This window comes from Hydra vulgaris, chromosome 04, assembly GCF_038396675.1.
Source record: "Hydra vulgaris chromosome 04, alternate assembly HydraT2T_AEP".
Taxonomy (NCBI): Eukaryota; Metazoa; Cnidaria; class Hydrozoa; order Anthoathecata; family Hydridae; genus Hydra; species Hydra vulgaris.
Genome location: NC_088923.1, coordinates 41835845 through 41859418, shown reverse-complemented (window position 1 = coordinate 41859418; position 23574 = coordinate 41835845). Strand labels below are relative to the sequence as shown.

The following is a 23574-nucleotide window of genomic DNA, read 5'->3' as shown; positions in this document are numbered from 1 at the left end:
CGAATGAGATTTTTTTTAAAGTTCTTATTTGTTGTCTCATAAAGTCTTTTGTTTATTAAGTAGTGTTATAACTTTTACTAAAGCGCATCGGCGACGTTTAAATACTCGCGTTGCACAATTTTTTTTTTGATTTTTAATTAAAAAACAAAATATTTTTGAAGTTCTATTGATATTATATACATAACGTATACAAAGTCATTATAAACTTTAACAATCAGTAGGGAGAAATTTGTTGAAAAAATTTTAAATTTCTTAAATATCAAAACACCGGGAGAAATTTGTTGCACGTATGTCATGATTGAGATACTTATGTTAATAATGTGCTCATGTAATTAGTCTTAATAAGCTGTTGAAGATCTGAATCTTATTGAAGAAAAAAAACTTTTCGGGCTATCCTCCTATTATAGAAGATGCCCCAGCCGGCATTATTACGTTAATTCTACGTTGATATTTAGTTGAAGCGTTCTTTCAACGTTGGTTAATTAAATCGCAACTTTAAAATAACGTTACTATTTAAACATTGTTGAGTAAACGTTTTTTCAACGTTATTTCAACGTTGACAAAAAAACTCAATTATAAAATAACTATGCGTTGAGTTGGTATTTAAAATAAAGTAAGTAAAAGCCAAAAAGTAAGTTAAATAATCTTTTAGTATGACACGAAATCGGTTATGCTTAAAAACGCATTATTTGATTTCACAAGTCTTAGTCAGTATTCAACTTCCTACTTGTTCATAAACTAAAAAAGTTAAATGGTTTATTAAAGAAACTGGCGAAAATGCCACTCTCATGTTCCAGCTTTGGCAGAATCATCTTCTAGTAGTGAAGAGAAAAAGTTGGAGAAAAAAAATTACCAACCAAAAGTTACTCAAAACATCAGTCATGTAGAAGAAGAAAAAATTTCAAAAAACTCTTTTGAAAGTGAAGATTTTTTGTATGATTATCTCTCTGAAAGTGATGACGATAACGTATTTTTCTCAGAAGAAATTGAACAAAACGATATTTCTCTCGACGACTAACTGGCGAAATGGACAGTAAAGCACGGTTGTTTACGAAAATGTATAAACGAGTTGTTATCAATACTGTTGGTAGAAGGGCATCGTCTGCCGAAAGATAAAAGAAAGTTGCTTTAGACTCTAAAATCAGTTGTTGTCGAAAGCAAGTGTGGTGGTTAATATTATTACTTTGGTCTTGAAACTGGGTTATTAAAAGCAGTTTCTGCATCAAGCAAAGATTGTTTAACTTTTAGAGACGATACAATACTTATTGATGGCTTACCTTCGTTTAGGTCTACATCAAGAACCTCTGGTCTATTTTGTGTAGAAATGTAAATTCTAGGTCTTTTATTGTTGGATTATACTAGGGAAAAGCTATCTAATATTTACGAATTTATGCTTGATTTTTTAAACGAATACAAACAACTTCAGTTAGATAGCAAATATTTTAGACAAGAGAAGTATAATGTTGTTATTAGGGCACTTATTTGTGATGCACCAGCAAGAGCATTTATCAAAGGTGCAGTAAATCATAATGGATATAATGCTTGTGAAAGATGTACAGTTAAAGGAGCTTGGAATGGAAGGGTGACTTATGAAAATCATATTGTACAAGATTTGCGAACAGATGAAAAGTTTAAATAAGGCTCATCAAATTACTAAATCGTCTTTAATTTTATTCAATGTAATATGTGTTCAAGGATTTTCCTTAGACTACATGAATTTGGTATGTCTTAGAGTGGTAAGGCGTATTCTCAATTTTTAAAGAAAAGGCTCCAGGAAGTATAGATTGTCACAAGTGCAATTAAATACTATTTTAAATAGATTGTTATTGTTAAAAGAAAAGTTTCCAAGTGAATTTGTAAGGCAACCGCGCTCTTTAAATGACCTTGACAAGTGGAAAACTACTGAATTTCGCGAATTTCGTACATGGTTTGCTGCATCTTCACGAAGATGTTATATATTTTTGATTGCTCCCTTGACAATGTTTCTGCATTTTCTTTTAAAAAATTATTTTAGATCAGTTAAAAAGATAGTAAAAAACGCTATCAACCCTATATGTCAGGTCGTTTAGAAGCTCACTGAAATAGAAAAGTTTAGCAAGTTCTCACAGACCTCAAGAGACCATTCGCTTGTTATTTCATGACGTGAACGTGATAGCTGCTTTTACTTAGAAGGCAGTTATATTTTCCTTAAAGAAAAACGAAGTGCATATTTTTTTGTGATTTTCTCAGCAAGGCTGACATGAGCAATCTATTTAAAGTCCCTTGCTCTTCAAAAATTTTTAATGTAGCATTGTACTTTTAAACAAACGCCTCTAAGAAGACCAAAATATGAAAAATCTTTGGATTTGCATGATTTTAAAGCAGCTTATCTGCCGTACAAACAAGGATATACTAATTATATACTTTTTTTTGTCAATATATATATATATATATATATATATATATATATATATATATATATATATATATATATATATATATATATATATATATATATATATATATATATGTACTGCTAGATACCAGATAAAGTCGACAGTGTTTAAAATGCTACTTTAAGTCGACTTTTTTTTTTTCAATTAAATTGTATAATTTGGGTAATTTATGCATTATACTTGCAGTTTAGCAGTCTATATCAAACATTAAACCATGTTTTCTTTGTAAATTTTCGCATTGAATTACAACTGTCGTCTTTAATTTAAAAGCATCAAATTTTTTAGGAGTTATCACTAGAATGCTTATAATGTCGACAAAGCGTATATCTCCGTAATAAATGTCGCCTTTAATGAAAATATTTTTTTTTTACTTTTTATTATTTTTTTTACATAACATAAGAATTTTTTTATACTATGGTAAATAGTAACCAGGTCGTGACTTTTTTAGATTTAAAATATGTACGAAATGAAAACTTTTTTCAAATATGAACTTTATCATAGATTATTATTCTTTAACTTAAAGTTATTTACTAAACTGCAATAACAAAAACGCATTCGAGATGAGTTTAGAAGTGGTTTTTTAAACTTAAAATTATCATAAAGTTATTTATGATAAAAATTATTATAAATAACTGTTTACCGGGTGGGAAATGAGCTTGCGAGTGACTAGCTTGTATTAAAACGATTTTTTTTAATATCTTGAAAAATTCGATTTTTTGTGTTAAGTCAATTATAATTATGACAATAATACAATAGTTAGTGGGTCTTTACTTTTAAGGTAGCTATACTCGTAGCCAAAATGCTGTCTTTATCTTTAAAAATATAGACATATTTTCGCTAACTTGCTAGTGATCCTCGTGGCCAGATTGCTGTCTTTATTGTTACGATTATAGCCAGCTATTCGCCAGTCAATTTCCCACCGGGCAGCTCGAAGTGGGAACAGAGTTTGATTGAACAGGAAGTTGGGTACTTGTTTTTAACCCTGCAATGCTTAGACCCATGTAGTTTTATAAAAACTCTTAGGTTAGCAAACATGTAAAAACTTTCACAACCATTTTGAAAGAGTGTAATTTGTATAAATTGCCTTTTGTATAATAATAGAGTTATTATTCTTATAATCCACGTATTTTAGTATTGAATATTGCCGAAAATGCAGGGCGTTCAAGTGGAGACAAAATGACTGACTTAATATATAATTTGGTCCTAATAATTACAATAAACTAAAAAAACAAAAATCAACTTTAAGAGTTTAAGTTTATTTCCAACAAGTTTCGCTCTATACACTTTCTGATTTTAATGCGTTCATTCGTAAGTTTGGTTCTTACGGTTTTATACGGTAAATCGATTCCACTGACAGCAATAAATTCACAAAGAGATTTTTTATCTAAACAACAAGCACTTTAAAATAAAGAAACATATTTTAGTTAAATACGCGAAATAATAAATCAAAAACCAAGTTTTATCCAGACTCGTAAGCATATGGAGAAACTCTACACAATATTTAAATATTTGTGAGAAATAAAAGTAGATAAAACTAGATAACATTGTAACTTTGTTACCCAGAAGATTGGACTATCTTACAGGTTAAAAAACAAAAGAATTGCTTTCAAATTCAAATTGTCGATTTAAAAAAAAATGGTGAAAAAGGACTGAGAACTCCTTTATTTATGCGAATAATATTTCGGATCTTAATAGTTCGTTAGCTGAAAATTAATAACGTAATATGTAATTTAGTGAACTTACAAGGCATTGTGTCACTATTAATTTCTTTAGAGAATCTCTCGAGCAAAATTTTTTTCATTTTTGGAGTCCATGAATAATAGGGCCTGACAACTAAATATTTATTGGGATAAAATGTTTGTGTTTTAGTATAATAATCTTTATCAAGACAAGAGAACAGAGTAGACAATATAAAGTAAAGAACTAGAAATTTTTTTCCATAAACAACTTTAAACCAAAAACAGATGAAGTTCATTAAAAAAACCTTTTACATCGTGGAATTTACATACCTGAATTATATTCTTGTTCGTCATTAGGTTCTGTAATAATCTCATTAGATTCAATATCAAAAGCATCTGAATAATCAAGATTTCGTTTTTTTCTTAACGGATAAGTTTCGACTAAAGAAATTAAAAAAAAAGATAAAAAAAATTCGATTAACATACGGATATTGTTTACATTAATGTAATAGCTCGTTAAATAGAAGTGGTGGTTTAGGACTATCAATGGTAGACTACCACTTTAAAATGTTATAATGTGAATTCCTTATAATAACTTGAAAAAAAACTTACTTTTCTAGTTTGCTTCAGTATTTAAAGAAATTTTCAAGTTTGTGTGTAGAAGTAAAAATAGTAAAAAAAGATTTTTGTAGGTTTACTTAAGCAGTTTACAATAGACACTTTAAATACATCAGATGAATTAAAAAAATATTAGGTAAATTAAAAGTTCGTTCAGTAAATACTTAATCTTAAAAGAATCTAAGCAACTAACTTTCAAAAACAACATTTTTTGCCATGTCTTTCGTACGTGATGTTGCACTTGCTAAAATTCAAAAAAAGTAAATTATCATTTTCAATAACCATTTATATCAAACTATGTAAAAGTTGTCTTAAACTATGAGTAAGTAAACTGATTAAAATACAATATAATCAAATGAAATATCAATAAACTTACTAATTGAGATTTTGGATTTTTATTGTTTTTACACGCAGGATGTGTTTCATTACGAGCTGATTTTGCTAAAAATAACAATAAATAATAGATATAACAGTATAGCAACTTAGTTTTAAAGTTGTTAAATTTAAAATTAATTTTGCATAGATAAAACTTATAACTCAAAACTTATAATTAAAAAGTTTAAAGTGTTTTTCATATAAAATTTTATCATAATTTATAAGAAATTTAATTTAAACTATCAACATACAACAATCAAAGTCAAGGAGATGTTTTCCAACTTTTGTAATTTCCATTAAAGCTGGAGGTACTTGATAAGTGCCTTCATTTATTGCAGCAGAATGTCCCATATGTTTATAAAACAATTCCCTATCTTTTTTTGGTAAATCTAGGTTTGAAAAAAGTGTGCTAACTCTATGGCGATTGGAAGTTGCTTTAATATTTTCAGGCTTTTTTAAACTAAGAACACTAATTATATTATGAACAGAATGCCATCCTGAAGTGTATCCTTCTGATTGTTTTGTAATTGCAAACAAGAAAGCGTTACTTTGTAAAATGTCAACTTCTTTGCAAACAATCGGATCAGCTAACTTTTTTAATGAAGGCATAGTATCTGGAGGAATAATTATAGGTACTAAATGGTTGTTCCCTTTACCGCACATATAGGTTATTTTAAGGTGATCTACTAATGATTGTTCTAAATCATCCAAATTAGAGAGTCGCTGTTTATCAATCCAAGAATCATTGACAGCTTGATTAAACTCATTGATTAGCAATCTAGCAGGCTCTCCACCTGTAAAAAAAAATACAATTTAGGAAATTTACACAAATTATATATATACATATATAAATATTAAACTAAAAAGATGTATATAATAAAAATAATTTCGAGCCATACCTCTCCTTCCATTCAACATTGTTAATCTTGCACATGCGCAGTCCCTAAGTTTTACATAACTAGATGTATCAAAAAATTCAAAAAATTCAGCTGTAAGTTCCTTCATTCTTTTTAAAATATGGCTTCTGAATACAAATATATCATCATCATCTGGTAATTCAGAAGGTTTCCTTAATTTTATGTTTTTATTTTTATTTAGCTGATATGTTGTGTCTCCGAAAATAAAATCTTCCCACATTTCTAAAATAGAAACAAACTTATCGATTTCTTGGGATAGATTATCTTTACTTTGAGTGAAAAACACAGCTTTTAAAACTTTTGCAGAACGCTTAAGTAAGTAAAACAAATTTTGTTTTAATACAGCTTTTATGGTTGAACTGTCTACAGTAGTGAATTGATCTATTGCTATTCTTAATACGTTGAAGTTTTCTCGAGTAAACATATCATGAAGGTTCTTATAAGTTGTTTCATTTAATTTAATTTAAAAACTTTTTTTTTTGTTGATGGTTTCAATAGTTTTAACAAGAATAAACTAATTAAAATCAACACATTTAACAATTATAGACAATCCACATTCACATGAAAATCGTTAAAAATAACATTAAAAGTATTCAAATTCAAAGTACAACCGTTTCATTACAGAAAAATGAGTAAATTTTGTATTATAATGTCAGTATAAATAAAAATAGTAATTAAAAACGACAGATTTTACAATAACAATTTTTTGCATACCAATTTTTAATATGTTTTTTGAACACCTCAGAACTTTTAGAGGACATGGTTATCTAGAGTTGTTATCTAGAGTGTTCCATAACGAGATGGCTCTAAATATAGTACAACATGTATCCTTATATTTGGAGCCATTTGAAGGTAGAATCATTTTTTTGCTACAACGAAGTTTAAAAAGAAGGTTTTTTGTATTAAATAAATCCTTCATAAATTGTGGATTTAGACAAATAATTGATTCAAAATCTTCTATCATAAGAAAGCGCAAATTTCTTAAGTGGATCCTCGGACTATTATCAAAACTTAACAATTCATCAAGAGATAAGTCAAACCTTTTCTGGACAATACAAAGAGCTTTTTTATGAATTTTATTTATAAGGTTGTCATAGTATTTAGAATAAAACATCCATATTAGGGGACAGTTTGACATTATGAAGGCGTTAAACAACAATGTAGCTTTATTACGGGTTAAAAAACTTCTTATGCGTGAAAGAGCAAAACATTTACCATTAGCTTTACTGCATAAGTATTTAATGTGTTCTCCAAAATTTAGATTCTTATCAATTGTAACACCAAGTAGTTTCACCCTATCAGAGGCAAAAACAGTTATATTACCTATTTTTAGGTATTGTTTTTTTGTGTTTTTCTAACCAACTAAAAGTAATTGGAATTTATCAGGGTTGGCAACCATCGAGTTAAACTTAAACAAGGCAATAGTATTAGTTGCTTCTTTTTGCAATCGAAAAATAACTTTTTCTAAGCTGTAATCACAGGCATACAGCGTATTATCATCTGCAATTTAATTTAAATTTGTATATATAATTATTATGGTAAATAGTGTTACCATCAAGATTGTAAATAATTATCACATCACATTTGTTTTACTATTTTTGTTGACCAATAGTGTAAATTCACTTTGTGTTTATACTTTTTTGTTTAAAATTTGAATGGAAATAAACATTTTGACATAATCATTAACAGAGTCTTGTCAAAAAAGTGTGTTTATTGTTAAAGAATATTATTATTTGCCATTAGATGTTTACCTTAAAGGCAGTCTTTTAATAAAATGATTTTCCAATAGGTATTATTCAAATAGCAACTATAACAAGTATCAGTAGATTGTTCCATCTTATGTAACCTACACTAATAGGCAGATGATCACTGATGAACTGTGAAATTAATTAAACATCATACTAACAGCTGCTTGAATTATAAATAAACAAGGTGTGAGAAGGGGATTATTATAGATTGACAAAAACATTTATTGGTGCAAAACATTGCTGGTAAATTTAAAAATTAGGTTGAAAATAAAAATTTAGGGAAAAAAGTACCTAAGTGCAAAACATCTTATTTATCACAAAATCATTATTTTTTTACAAAACAAGTATAAAACTTGGTTTAGATATGTAGCAGTGTGTGCTGGATATAAAAAAAAATGTTACAGTTGAGTAAAATGAATAAAAGGTATTTCAGCTTCAATTTAAAAACTTTGACCTACTTTTTCTCAAAACTCTCAAAATACACTTAAGTACTTTTTCCACTGAGCCCTTCATTTCTCACGTTGATAAATATATGCACCGAAACTTTATTTCTTTCGTTTTTTCCAAATATTTATACATTTAAAGCCAAAAGACCTATTTTGGAAACGCGGTAACTAAGTTTATTAAAAGAAGCCTTTTGGCGCTAAGTTGTGAAAAGAAAAATTAATGAAAATAAACCTTTAATAATAAAGTCGACGCAACTTTGTCGCCTTTAATTAAATGTCGCCTTTATCAGCTTTATCATAATCAAAGCATCGACTTAAAAACGGCACGCATAAATATATATATATATTATATATATATATATATATATATATATATATATATATATATATATATATATATATATATATATATATATATATATATATACATATATATATATATATATATATACATATATATATATATATATATATATATATATATATATATATATAGAAAAAATATATATATATATACATATATAATATGTATAAATATATATTCATTATATATATATTTGCAACTTTGGTGAAGGAACCATAGGTCTATCTCGATTATCGAGTCTCCCACTTGTCAAAAAATTATTTTTTCCCTATAACATCATTTTGATTCAAAATTCGATTTTTTATTCATCGTTATATTATCTTTTTTATGTGTATATGGGGGGTTTTTGGGGTCAAGAAATTCATTTCTGATCTTTATTTTTACCTATGACCATCGTTAGAGGGCGTTTCATGCATATTTTAACTATTTTTTGTCTATTTTTCGAGAAAAATTACAAGTTTTTTGGTAAAATTGATTTTTATTTTATTTTTTTCAAGAGAAATTCAACCTAAAAAATAAGAACATTTGTAAAAACTAAAAAAAAAAAAATTTAGTGCAAGAAAAGCGAAGTAAGTTATTTTTGAAAGTCTTTCTTGCTTTCAAATCTGGGGTATTTTGCACGGCTTTCTGATGTAATTGCCATAACACTGTGTCGACTTTTTTTTAAAACACGCTTAGAAACACTAGCCAGCAATTGAACATGTCTTTCCGTTGCCTGTATGTGTACCGGAATTCTTGGATCAGGCAATGGTGGATCATGGTATTCTAAATATTGTTCCAAATGATCATACGTAATGCTATGCGTAAACGATGGTTCGAATAAGACATCTTTATTTAAATCAATAATATTCGTATAATTTTTACAATTGAAGTTTACCAAAGGTTTTTGATAAACTCTAAGATGTGCCGGGTCGAACAGATTTCTTCAGTATTGTAAAATTTTCTTGATTGCGATGTTTCGTGTCTCTTTTTTATCATGAAATAACATCGCTAACAAAATATTTTCGGAATGTGCGTAATATGAATTTTCTTTAATGACATTATTCACAACTCCGTGTAGATTTGTATCCAAATATTGTGTCCCACGAATGAATTTGCAAAATAATACACTACCGAAGACTACCAAATTATAGTACTTGATGTTGAAGTGCATCGGCACATACACTTTCATTATGTATGTTGTCAGAATTTTCAAATTCCTTGATGGATTTTCCGTTGACACATACAACTGCAACAATCTAATCGCCTTGGTGAGCCAACGTGAATGTGCTATTGGTTTAATGTGAGACGAATCCGCAGGAACAACACCATTTGAAATTGATTTGGCCATTTTGTATAAGTACTTTAAATCTGTGGATAATTCAAATGGATCTAAATCAGGTGGCATGTTCTCTAGACGATTATCTCGAATTCATGTACAAGCTGAAAAAAAAGATATTAGATGAATTAAATGCAACTTTAGCATTTAATAATGGCAAAAATCGATGAGAAAAATGACAAATGATACATACCGGAAGATTTTCACACCTTTCAATTTGGTTGCCCAACGTTCCGGTTATTGTTCGTGATCCAGTGGTCGATGCTCTTTCCAAAGTGTCAAACAAATGACGAAATGGCAGCTCGTTGAAGTGCAGAAGACACACAAACCAATGCAGCGGTTTATTTAAATGCAATTCAAATCGACGCAAAATCCCATTTCTTACGCCAATATTTGTTGGCTCACCATCACAGCATATGCCGAATAATGCATCAAGAGCAATTTCATTTTCGAAGTAGAATGCATTCAATGTCATCAATTTGTATTCAGCATCTTCATTTTCGACTTTTGTGTAGCCTATCAATTGAGAATTTGGTTCCTTCAAAACAACTAGATGTGGTTCTTTCCCGATCCTTTCATGGAACTTCTCATCGATTTTTTTCATTGTTAAAGCATCATTTTTTCGGCTGTCGAATGAAAATGCTATCAAATTGGATGCATGGTACTGTTTAAGAGCAATTCTTGTCTGCATTTGGCTTTTTCTCGACGCACTTTATTTTTATCCATGAGGATAGGATTGCCATGTTCATCTTTTACGTTTATGTCTTGCATAAGAGATGTTGCGAGTGCTGCTGCTATTCTATCAGACACACCAAATTGATCACACATCGCAGCGAAGTTCAAAGCATCGTATCTAAGAGTATGCGATCCTTGTATCACCGGCGGAACATCTTGTGGACTTGAACTTGGCTCATCTGTATCAGTACTTGGTTCATATTTTAAATGGCTCTCTTCAATACTTGTTGATATTACTGTTGACGTTGGTGTTGGCTCTTCGAAGTCCGGTATCGTCAATCTTCTGACATTAGACTGATCTTGTATGATCTCTTTCAAATGATCTGGAACTATTCCACATGAGCATAATGCTGCCTTCAAGTCACATTAACATTTGCCGATGTAAAATAATTCTTTTGTAGATTGCACGAACGTTCTGAATGTGGCGGTTTTTGGATGATCAGTTTCGATTTGGTGCTTCTCAATCAATGTACCTTTACTTGAAAACTCTCCTCCTGCTCCTTTAGGAAATAAAGAACAAGTAAAGCAATACACAGAATCTGTAGTTACTCTATTTCTTAATTTTTTCCAGAAGAATATTACAATAAGAAGTTATAATCTATTAAACATTATTCATTAACTTGAAACAAAGATTTTAAAGAATTCTATTTTCTGTTACTAAAAAATTATTGAAATATTCCGGAGAATGAGGCGGCCAATCCATCAACGATAGGTGGTTGTCTTGAAACCACTGCTTGGCTAATTTTGCAGTGTGTTTTGGATCGTTGTCTTGCTGAAAAACCCATTTTATTGGCATATTCCATTCAGCATGAGGTAACATAACATCTTTCAGGATATTTTTATACATGAAACGGTCCATTATTCTATCGTTTCGATGTATTGGACCTAGACCGTTAGCAGAAAAACACCCCCAGACCATTACATTGCCTCCACCATCTTTCACGGTCTTATGGCAGTAACGTAAATCGAGGCGTTTTCCGGCCAGTCGACGTACACGGCAAATGCCATCGCTCCCAATGATGTTGAACTTCGATTCATCACTGAACAGGACAGTTCGCCATTTCTGCACATTCCAGTCAATATGAGATGTAGCAAACAGGAGTCTTTTTTTCTGGTTTTTTAGTGAAATTAGCGGTTTCTTTGCAGGGCGCCGAGAAAACAATCCGGCTTCAACAGCACGTCGTCTGATTGTTCGGTCCGATACAGACAGCTCTATTTGCTTTTTTTTCTCGACTGATGATATCCAGGGATCCTTCTTGACAGATCTGACGATCATAGAATCCTCTCTAGAAGTGGTGGAACGCGGTTTTCCACCTTTGTTATCTGCTGCCAAATTTCCCGTAGAACGATATTTGGAACATAGTCTTGATACGGTCCATTTTTTCACGCGATATTTATCACAAATACTTTTTTGGTGACATTCCACTTACGTAATCGCCATTAATTTTCTTTCTTAGTTCCAATCCAAGTCTGTCGGGAGCAATTTTTGCACATGAAATCATAAAAATAATAAAAATAAATAATCACGCTTCTCAAGGCTTATCGTGTTACATTTACCTTGTGATGATACAATTATGCTCTGTGGAACACAATGTCTTGGTTAGATGTGGACTGTATTGATGTTATGAAACACTTGTTGTATTTCACATCTTGTATTGATGTTCTTCGATAAAACACTTTTATAAAACTCACTTTGATAAACTGTTTTGATAATACTGACTGATTGACTTCCATATACTCTATTTTTGGATACTTGTTATACCAAGAAGAATTAAAACATTGTTGTTTTGATTTATCTATCTTACTATTATTTGAACAATTCATTAGTTTTGGCTGGTATGGACCTAATGCTAAAAGATACTGTCTTTGAGAAAATCTCTTAATTACATCTCTTATACCTGGATCATATTCAATAGAATACAAGATTCGTGGTCTATTATCTCTTTAAAATGCTTAGAAACGTTATTTTTAAAAATACTGGATGCTTTTAAAATTAGTTTTCACTTTGAATAAATGTTATTAAGAATTTGCCGACTTTCTAAAAGAAACACTATAGGATTAGGACTAGAATCTGTTCTCATTTTTTTCAATATTAATCTGTATTCAACTAAACTAGAGGTTATGTCTTCAAATTGACCAGCACATGACAACCATAAAAATTCTTCAGATCCAATAGCAATATTTGCGACTTCAGTTGACTCAGTATCTATCTAAATGTACCTCATAACTAATGAATTGCATTAAATAATTATTTAAATTATTCTATGCGATAACAAATAATGCAAATTTAAAAAATTAAAAAATTAATTATAAAATTATAAAACTAACTCACATATTCAACAAATGATTTTAATTTAATAGGAATGTTATTTAAAGACCTCTCTACCAGCTCTTCCACAATACATTTTAACACACTGTCACATGACAATTCAGATACCTTAATATAAAAATTGTTAAAAAATTTAGATCCTCAAAAATAACGATAAACAACACTTAAAGTTAAGGTATATTATACTATAAATAGCACTAAATAAATTAATCTAGAAATACTTTTAAAATTTTAGGAGGCTTTTTTGATTAAGTCACATTCCAACATATAGTTTTGATTCAGTAGGAATGTCACTCGAGGTTCTCTCTACTTGCTCTTCAATAATGCATTTTGATGTACTGTCACCTAACAATTCAGATACCTTTAAAAATCATTAAAAAAACACTTAAAAATAAGTAAGTTTATTCTATAATGAACACTAAATAATACTTAGAATAAATTTTTTAAATAATAAGTGTCTTGTTCGATTATCTCACATATCCAACAGTTATGTGAGATAATCGAACATAGTTTTGAATCAATAGCAATGTCACATGAGGTTCTCTCTACATGCTCTTCAATAATGCTTTTTGATGTACTATCACTTGATAAATATACCTTAAAAATGATAATAAACAACAACAATTTAAATATTTGTTCGAAGTGCAAGTGTTTTATTTACAAATAATTGCGACCACTGTACTTACTTTTCTTTTCTTTTCCGCAGCACCAAAACGTTTTGTAAATATTTTTTTATCAATTTAAATTTTTTTGAAAGTTTTTTTTATAGTCGTTGTCAAATTCTTTGCCTCATTTTAGACATTCTAATTTTAATTTCCTTTTTTTTTATTAGAAATTTTTTATATTCGTCACTTAACATGTTACTGCGATTAATACTATAAATGACACTATAAATTGCCTATAATCAAAAAACTAAGATTATCAAACAGAATTATTTATAAACACAAGCGTCAATTATTCAACAAACAAAATATGTCAAGAACCCTGCATTGATTTGTTTGCAATAGGCGGACATTGAAGCATCTTTTTCAAATGCTTCCTAATTTTTAGTTAATTAACTTATAAAATAATATTTATTAATGATAAGTTTGTTCATTAGTTTTTAGAAAATGTTAAATCTTGCCGACTTAAACGAAGTAATTTTGAAAACATCAAATTTGCTGACTAAATTAAACGAAAAATGATTGGAGGGTTAGACACCCTAGGCCCTTCTCCTTTCCTAAGGACGGCCCTGTATATATACATTGTATATATGATTTCATGATTATAAATTTGTATTACATCATATTGTATATATGATTTCGTATCCTTCATAAATACAATGAAATGTTATCATGTCATTGTATTTATGAAATATATATATTAATAGTTTGGTAACCTAATTTTACTTTTAATGTATAATTTTAGAGCCAAAAGTTGACGTGTATGGAAAGAACCTAAACTCACCTTGCCAAAAGTTTTGCCTTTTATTTGTTCTTTATATTTGTTCTTATAACTTCTTTATTTGTTCTAGATATAAGTTATTTTCTCATGCAATTTATTTAAATAATTTAAAATAACATTGTGTTATCAAAAAAAAAAGATACAATTATAATATAAAGTGTAATATACAACTGATTGTGATACAAAGTGTTAACAAAGAGCTTTTTTAAATATGTTTTTTAAGTTCAATTTATATAAAGAAATACTTAAAAACAATTTAGCACATGATGAAGTTAAGAAAAATTGAAATAAACAACAGAAATTAGATAACGTTGATAAGATTCCAATGTCTGAAGGCAGTATGATATTTTATATTTATTAGTAAATTTTTATTTAAATTTATTTATTTTGCAGAAATGTAAATTTCTTATAAGATTTTAAAGTTTTAAAACTTGAGGAATTTCCTTACTATGCTAATTATTTTGTATAACTTAATAAAATTTGTAGAGTTTTAAAAGAGAGTGTTGTATCTACTTACCGATATAAGATATAGATGCGAAATCAAAACAGAGTGACTGATTCTAATAGTGAATTTATAGGCCACATAAGGTTTATTTCAACAGAAATGGAGTTAAGTGAAGTGGATAAAGCATTAAATGACGAAAAAGTCCGCTCATCGTGGGCGAGTTATAATAAGTATTTTATTAAATAGTTATTTAGTTATTGAACATTACCCTTTAGTTAAAAAAACATTATTAAGATGGACAACGGTCCTTGAAAACATTTTAAAAATTCTGGAATTTCATAGGAAAGAATATGTCCTAGAAAATTCTTGGAATTTTGAACTTGTTCTAAAAAAATCCTGGATCACTTTTTTAAAATTTGGCTTGGAGATCTGAATAGTCAGTGTTTTGATATCATATTTGACCAAAACCATAATGTTTGATTTACTTTATGTTTTTGTAGGTAAATCAATTACAATTATTTGGTGGAACATCTTTAACAGATAGAATACATAAAATTATGCTGAGGTAATTAGTTGATAGCTCTTATATCATTCATTACTTTTTACAAAAAATATTTGTTTAATAATTATAGAAAAAGTTATATTATAATGAATTCAATTTAAATTATTTGAAAAATTATTATTTATTTATAATCATTTCACAGTTATATTATCTTTGAAAAATTTAGAATATTTTCAAACAATTTTATGGCCTCAATGAATATAAAAGGCAAAGGTGAAAAAATATGTTTTAAGAACACTAACTTATATGGAGTTGTTAAAGGATATCTTTATAAGTTATATGAAACTTTTCCATTCATTACATTATTTCAAATCTTTCTTTTTTAATTTTTACTTTATATTATTTTTTTTTTTTAACAGCTGCTACTATTAAATACGACAGAAACTTTGATTAATGGAATATTGTCTGACTTCCTAAAATACGCTCCATTTCGAAAAGGTAGCGGTAAAGAAAAGAAATTTGTGTAGATTTAATTCAAATATATGTAAGTATATGTAATATTTAAATATATATATTTCATAAACAAATATTATCTTATTTTTACTAATACATGTCTAACTAAACTTAGTTAAAAATAGTCTAACTATAATAGACTATGAGGGTATTTAATACGCGTTATATACATTAATAGCCCAATAGAGTTGTACAGCAACTACAGGACATGTATAATAAATTTTAATGGTGATCAAACGTTATAACAATGTTGAATTTAGGTTGAAACAACGTATTTAAGCAAAATATATTAATATATTATGTCACACTTGTGTCAATTGAAGGTTATTTTAACGTTTGGATCGTACGTTGATAAATAAATGTTGAAAAAAACTGTCGTTCTAAACGTTGTTTCAACGTAAATTCAATGTTCTTGTAACGTGTTTTGCGTCGATTGAACGTTGATTTAACGTTTGAATCTAACGTTGATTTAACGTTGATAAACTAACGTTGAAAAAAAATAATTCTCCTTTGTTTTGAATTTTTTTTTATATGTGTCAGAGATGTAGTACAAGACAATAAAGGCCAAAAGCAAGACATTTAGGCTCAAAACCAAAACCAAGAGTTAAGATTTCAAGACCAAAACATCAAAAAAGTTAACCCAAGACCAAGACATTGAAAGTTTTTACAAGACCAAGACCTACGTTCTTAAAAGTCTAACATAATAATGCTCACTTTTGTATGTTTACTTTTAGACTTTTAGTTAATATATTATTTTTCCAGCTATACACACTACTCTAATATAAAACGTTATAGCAGGTGAATAATATAAATATTAGCTTTCATGACCCGTAAAATACGGGTCTTGGGACATCTATTCCATTCCGAACTTTTCTACAACAATTCCGTACTTCAATGTTTTTTAGTAAGCTGTAAATACTATATACATATTGAAAAACTAAACTGTTTTGTTAACTTTTTATAGCTATGAAAATAATAGTTTCGTTAATAATCAATTTTAAAAAACTTAAAACGTTTTGGTAGACGTTGCGTGAATCGCTATTTATTAACACATTGAATATTAGTACCAGTCTAAATAATATTTAGAACACCTGCTTGTGATTTTTAAATTAATTACCGTCGGTAAAAAAGTTTTAAAAAACATGAGACTATTTAAATATGTGAAATAACAGACTTACATGACCTGTATAATACTGATCATCATAAGTCTATTCCACACCAAATTTAATAATTTGGCTCTATTTCGAAAATTTCTAAAAAAGAGCAAAATACGCAAATCTTTGTTTTGAGTTAACGAATAATATTCAATACTTTATAAATTCTAGGAAAAAAAAAACAAACGGAGACGGAGCTTATCGTTTTTTTCTTTAATAAGTTTCCATTAATTTTTTATCAGACCATTTGCAGCTTATTAGGACTCTTGCCCCGTTAATATAAAAGAAAATTAAAGTTTGCATGTAAAAAAAATTTCTATAAGAAAGAAAGTTGTCTCTTTAATGCGCAGTCTTAACTAATTACTAAGCACATTCATAACTTAAGCATCTCTCTCATAACATGCTTTTTAGAAGTTTTAAAAAGCTTTTTAAAAAACTCTCTCCCTTTCGTTTGTTATAGTATATAATATCTTTACATATGTTAAGCATGTAATATCTATAAGCCTTTAAAAAATTTGTAGTTTCTAATCTAGAAAATTGGAAGAAAAAAAAAGTGTGTAAAGTAAAAGATTTGAACCCAAGTGACGCTCTTCAACCACTTTGGCATGCTATAATATCGTCTTTTAACACTGTTTAAATAACAAAAGATTTATTATTTCTTTATAAAACTTAAAAAAATAAAAATGCTATAAATCAAAAATAAGGAGATATTGCCGCAATGAAATTTTAAAGCAAAAGTTTGTCTGTAACATTTGATATAGTTTTTAAAAATTTAAATAACTTGTAGTTTACATGTTAGACATTTACTTAGACTTTGGTTCACGTAGATAAAATACAAACCATTACGGATTGTAGTTTCAAAAACATGCCTAACAGCTTTGTAAAATTAAAGATGTTTTTATTCATATATTTATTGACAAACTAACAAAATATAACAACTTTCAATAGTTTTCGATTGTTTGTCTATATCGAACAAACACCTCATCTAATTAATCGAATAAAAGTAATCGAATGCAAAAAGGGAAATATACACCACATGTATTAACTGGAAATCAATACATTTATACATAATAACATAACAAAATATTTAAAGCGAAGTATATATTTACAAAAAAAATATTCAACTAAATTTGCATGATCAATTGGTAGATTAATCAACTACAATAATACTAACTATAGATGCAGCATATTTTTTTCCCACCACTTTCCCTCTTATACTTTACTTTTTACAAGATCCACATATATTAGGAGAAAAAGAAAAAAAAGGGCGAGGCGTGGGTGGGAAGCTTTTGCTTTAAAATTAAGCCCACAGCTTATGAGATGTGGGCCCTCTATTTTTCTGCAATATGCTAAAAAACCATTGTAAGATATATCTAAAGTAAAAAAATAAAAAACTATCATATGATAAAAGAAGTAAAAACATTTTAACACCATAAACCAATTTACCTGTTGCTGATGATTTTTCCAGAGCTGTTAAAAATAATCAAAATCTGAAAGGAAAGGCATTTATTACACAAAATAACAAAACCATAAAAGCTATTAGTGAGATAAATTTTTTAATTTTACCACAAAAAAATTATTCTCACCTCGATTGCGACAAACGAATGTCTTTTTAAACAATTGGCTAATCATTAACATAGTAAAGTTTAAATAATTAAAGTTTACTAAGTTAAAATCGTATTCTAACAGAGGGTGAAGTAAATTTATGATCGTTGGTAGAGCACCAAAGTACAACTAAAGAAATAAAATAACAATTAAATTTAAAATATTTTCAGTTAAACATAAAAAATAACTCTACCATCATGAAATAATAAAAGTTAAAACAAACAACAAAAACAAAAAAAATATTTCTTTTTATTTAAAATAAGATCTTTTTATTTAAATAAATTAACAGATAACAGCACATCGATAAACAGATAAGTACATATTGATTATGAACATACGCAGTGAAAAAGTATTTTTTAAGTTCTTTCACTAAATTGTTGTAAGTACTTATTAGATTCCCCTTAAATCAGTGATTAATCTTGATTATTATAAAAATTATTAGCTGTTGTTTAAAGTATTCATATTATCTAAATTGACAATAAAATATTACTCTGACATGGAGAATCGTCACACCGTTACAGCAGAAAAATATTTTAATATTTTGCATGTTCTGCTGACTAAAATTTTGACGGTGTTCTGTGTTTTAACAGATTTTACATTTTTTCAAAAAAAATTTTTGTAAACATGACTTAATATTAAAAAATAAGTTAACAAAATATTAAACTAAAAATATTTAACTACACCTTCGTGTTTTTGTAGTAGTTAAGTGTGCTCGTGTAGTCTTTGTGTAGTTGAGTATTTTTTCCTGCTTACTTTAATTCCACTCCCTTTTGGCATAAGTAATCTCTTTCCCTTTAATGAGGGGAAATCTTTTCTCTTGTTCTGGGCCCACACCCTATTTGTTACTATCGAATAGGGGTTCTAATTAACATCTCAATAGCGTACTAACGCTTCGAAAGAATAACCTAAAATAAAAAAAATTAACAATTGAAATAGCTAAATGTTATTTTATTATCATTCTATATTATAAAACCAAATCCTAATCTTGCTGAGATAGTTACATCTTAATTGGCTAAAGTAAATATCAAAAAATTAGAGGTAATAAAATTAAAAATTAAATCCTATTTAGAGCAATCAAACCATTAGTAAAATATCTCATAAAATAGAATAATCCAATCATATTAGAAAAATTTAATTTGAATCACTACCAGACAATAACACTTTACTAAATACTTAGATTCTTATAAACGCTATTTTAAACAAACAAAAATAAAAAACAACTTACTTATATTTAAAATAAGGCCATCTTTAGCTTGTATAAAATTAACAGCCTGTCAAAAATCAATACAACACCTACAAAACAGAATGTTTTATTAAACAAAACATTAAAACATTAAAGTTTAGTAACTTTAAGAACATGTTAAAAAATATATCCTATTTATTTAAGTATATCCAATATTTAAATCATTTATGACAATAATAATAAAAAAATTCAATGTTATTCCAAGAAATACAAAAAACTTATCGTGTGCAATGCCTCGTGCAGGCCTATATTGAGTTTAATACTCAATATGCAACTCATAGTACGCATTTTTATTGAGTAGAATACTCAATACACAACTCATATTTTTTGAGTATTTTTCGTTAAAATACGCAATTTTTTTGAGTGTAAAATTCAAATTAGTTGTTAAAGTATATATTTTTTTATAAATAACAAACAAAAACACTTAATTATAATTTAACCATTATAATTTGTTTTTAAAAATAAATTATTAAAGTTTGCGTGTCGAAAATCACATCTTGAAGCCTCTAGGGAGTAAGTAGCATTGCTTTTAATGACTTTATGAGCTTGCTTCAAATGACAATTTACAATTTGCTGTTTTACAAGTTGATAAACTTTGAGTTGCTTTGTTTTGTAAGTTGATAAACTTCTAGCGTTTGTATTTGAATTAATGACTTTTTTTATAATTTTTTGTTACTTTTATGAGGCTATAGATGCAAGTATTTATTTTTTTATCTATAGTTAATAAGTTAGATAAATAATATAAATCATTTTAATCTTTAATCTTATATAAAATAAAGTAATTTATATATGTAATGTAATTTAAACTAGTTTTATAATATTTCTTATTTGCTTAACAAAAGTTTTATTTTAGATTTTTTGTTTTAACATGTATGGAAGATACGCCAAACGAAAATTAGGTTCAGACTCTAATGTGAAGAGTTTGAGAGAAAGAAAAAAAAGTATAAATAAAGAAGATAGAGAAAATCAGTCTACAGACTGATAATAATAAATAAATGATAAATAAACAAATAAATTCTAATAGAAGTAATCGTGCCTTAGCCGTATTGTCGATTGAAAACAGTCAACGATCGTGCAGCGATCTTGCGATTACCTTCTATTTTCAGTAAGTTAAAGATTCTGTTTTTGATGGTCTTTCTATTGTGTTTGTTAAAATTCGTGACCATTCTTTACATTCTGTTTCATGATGTTTTCTTTCTAGGAGGTGCTTTTGGGTATTGTGTAATCATCTCAGGAGATACAACTAGTACAGAAAACTATAAAATTTTAATCAAAATTTGTGAAAGCTCATCAGTTTTGTTTTTACATAAATTAAGTGACTCGTTGTTCAGCATAGAACCTTAAAAAAAGTAATTACTACAGTCTGATCACTAACACTTAAAATTTTAAAATCTACGCAGCTTTGTTTACTATTGACACTTTTGCTAGATTAAAAAGAGATGCCATTTTATCTGCTATTATTACCTCTGAACAGCATAAATCTTCACTTGTATATGCATTATTTGATTAAAGAAATACACCCCATTTTTTCGACCCTTACGTAAAAGTATTTGGTTGAAACGAGCTAATATATGCTATTATATTATGAGCTATAATCGTGAATGAGTATAGTTTTTCCTGTATGATTTAACATCCTGTCATTTTGAGATTCAGAAATTTTCTCTTTAAAAGGACCCATTACTGAAATTAGGAGATTGAAGCCAATACGTTCAATGGGGTGGAAAAGTAAATGAAAAAATTCCATTTTCTACGCAAATATTGATTGCATTAATTGTACAATGGGTTACGTGGTTATCTAGTAATAATAAAATCTTTTTTCTTTATTGCATTTTGAATGTAACTATAAATGTTCGAGAAATCGTACAGAAAGTGCTCCTGTTATCCATATACTACTGTGATTGTTTGCAAATCTAACACAACCGTTAGGTCCTCCTGTAACCATACGTTTGTGAAGTCTTGTTTCTCAGAAAAATAAAAACTGTTGGTATTGAGTTTCCAATTGCATTTATAATAGCACGCATAGTTACAAGTTGTCCTTTTTCAGCCGAGACATTTTGACTTACTTGCTTATACCTACGCATGACATTTGGTGCCTGCGCAACAGTCATGAGATTTGCATTTTGGCAAAAATTTAGACTTACAAAGTACTCTTTTTTTAACGGTTACAATTTGTTGCTCTCAATAAGCTTGTATTTTTTGGTTTGCGAGAAAAGAAAGCTTTATGTGTTTTATCATAATTTCATTTATCCATTTAATACCTCCTATTTTATTTTGGCTCCATAGTTCTGGACATTTTTTCGAAGCATTACTATATTCCTATGCTAAAACTCTTTCTTAGTAATAAGTTAAGCCATAGTTTAATTTTGATTATTTCAACATGTAACTTTCTAACATAGCTTCCACTGAATTAATAAATATTCGATTTACAGAATATATGTTACCAAAGTTATCGCTTGTTGCTGTTCTATTATTTCTGAGCGTTTTTATTCAGTAGGCTAACGTTTTTTTAAAGAACCCAAATACGCCTGCAGCTTTTTTTTCTTTCATTGTTTTATCAAAAACATTTTTTAATGGAAATTTTAAACTTTCTTTGTTTATAAATGTTTTACATTTCTTTTTATATATGTGCATCTTTTTTAAACTTTGTCTAATTTTATTTGAAGATAAGTTTGTTATGAGGCGTGCAACTTGTCCTACCGTCCCCTATGAAAACTGTCCAATGCTACCTCAACCCTGATCTCAGGAAACATTCCACACAAACTTTGCGACGAATTTATGTTTTATCGTTGAATTTTTTATTTACACCGCAGAACATATCCCTTTCACTGAAAATGTAATGTAGAAAGGCTTTTTAATTGCCTTTGTGAAAAAATCATGAGACGCTAATGTGTGAAAATATTTCCAACAGACTTATAAATTTAGTTCGGTTGACGAGTTTGTATTTTTTTCAATATTTCACATTGTCCAAAACTATCACTGTCCTAAACTGCCCCCAACCAATAGTGAATTGAGCTCATTATCATCGAAAAATTTTCTTTGCCTTTTGAATTTTTCTGAATGCCATTGTAGATCTCAAGTTTACTTCATATCCTTTTGCACAGGTTTCTATTATGCAGCAACTTCTTTGGATCTAAAAGTACATTTACACCATTTACATGTCGGACAACTGATAGAATGTATATTCGCCCATCTCTTATTTTTTTAAATGCTATTCTTTATAATCACTTAATCACTATAACTTGAGCAAGTTCCACAAACTATATCAGTTTTACTTTCCAAAATATCAAAATAAAACATCAACAAACCATCTGTGGTATGTTGTCTTTGAGTTTAAAAGATTTTTTTAATAACTAACCTTTTAAGTTGATGTTACAGACAAATTTGCCCAACATTCAAAACTAGAAATATAACTCTTTATATTTATATACGAAATAAAACGACAAAAGTGTCAACAGATAAATCGCGTAAATGCAGCTCTAAAATTGCACCTTCTTTTAGGTTTACTTAGTCAAACCTCAATGTAAATTTTTGTTATGCCAAGTCATCACTGCATTAGTAATACTTTTAAACACTATCGTAATGCCATTGCAAAAAAAAGGAGCTTGCAAAAGAAGTGTAAAAGTTTGAGTAAAAAAGTGTAATAAAAATTATTATTTTAGATTTTAGTGAACAGAAAACGACGTGTTTTCTTTATTTGTTAAATTA

At 28.2% G+C, this 23574-nt stretch overlaps 1 protein-coding gene across 2 annotated transcripts in view; it reads right to left on the bottom strand.

Moving 5' to 3' along the window:
- Nucleotides 1–3623: 3623 nt before the first annotated feature.
- LOC136079814 (uncharacterized) overlaps nt 3624–23574 on the bottom strand; it is a 38323-nt gene continuing 18372 nt past the window's right edge. Inside the window, exons 2-13 of one of the 2 annotated variants that reach the window (XM_065796381.1) lie at nt 19852–19919; nt 19310–19531; nt 18608–18755; nt 18468–18511; nt 13186–13309; nt 12968–13072; nt 6007–6246; nt 5359–5901; nt 5109–5173; nt 4926–4976; nt 4445–4555; nt 3624–3819 (exon numbers count right to left, since the gene is read on the bottom strand). In XM_065796381.1, coding sequence (XP_065652453.1) covers nt 4538–4555; nt 4926–4976; nt 5109–5173; nt 5359–5901; nt 6007–6244 — 915 coding nt within the window. In that variant the 5' untranslated portion in view covers nt 6245–6246; nt 12968–13072; nt 13186–13309; ... (2 more) ...; nt 19310–19531; nt 19852–19919 and the 3' untranslated portion in view covers nt 3624–3819; nt 4445–4537. Of the gene's footprint in view, nt 3820–4444; nt 4556–4925; nt 4977–5108; nt 5174–5358; nt 5902–6006; nt 6247–12967; nt 13073–13185; nt 13310–15731; nt 18512–18607; nt 18756–19309; nt 19532–19851; nt 19920–23574 lie in introns of those variants that run through there. The other variant, XR_010638243.1, reaches the window with a different exon arrangement.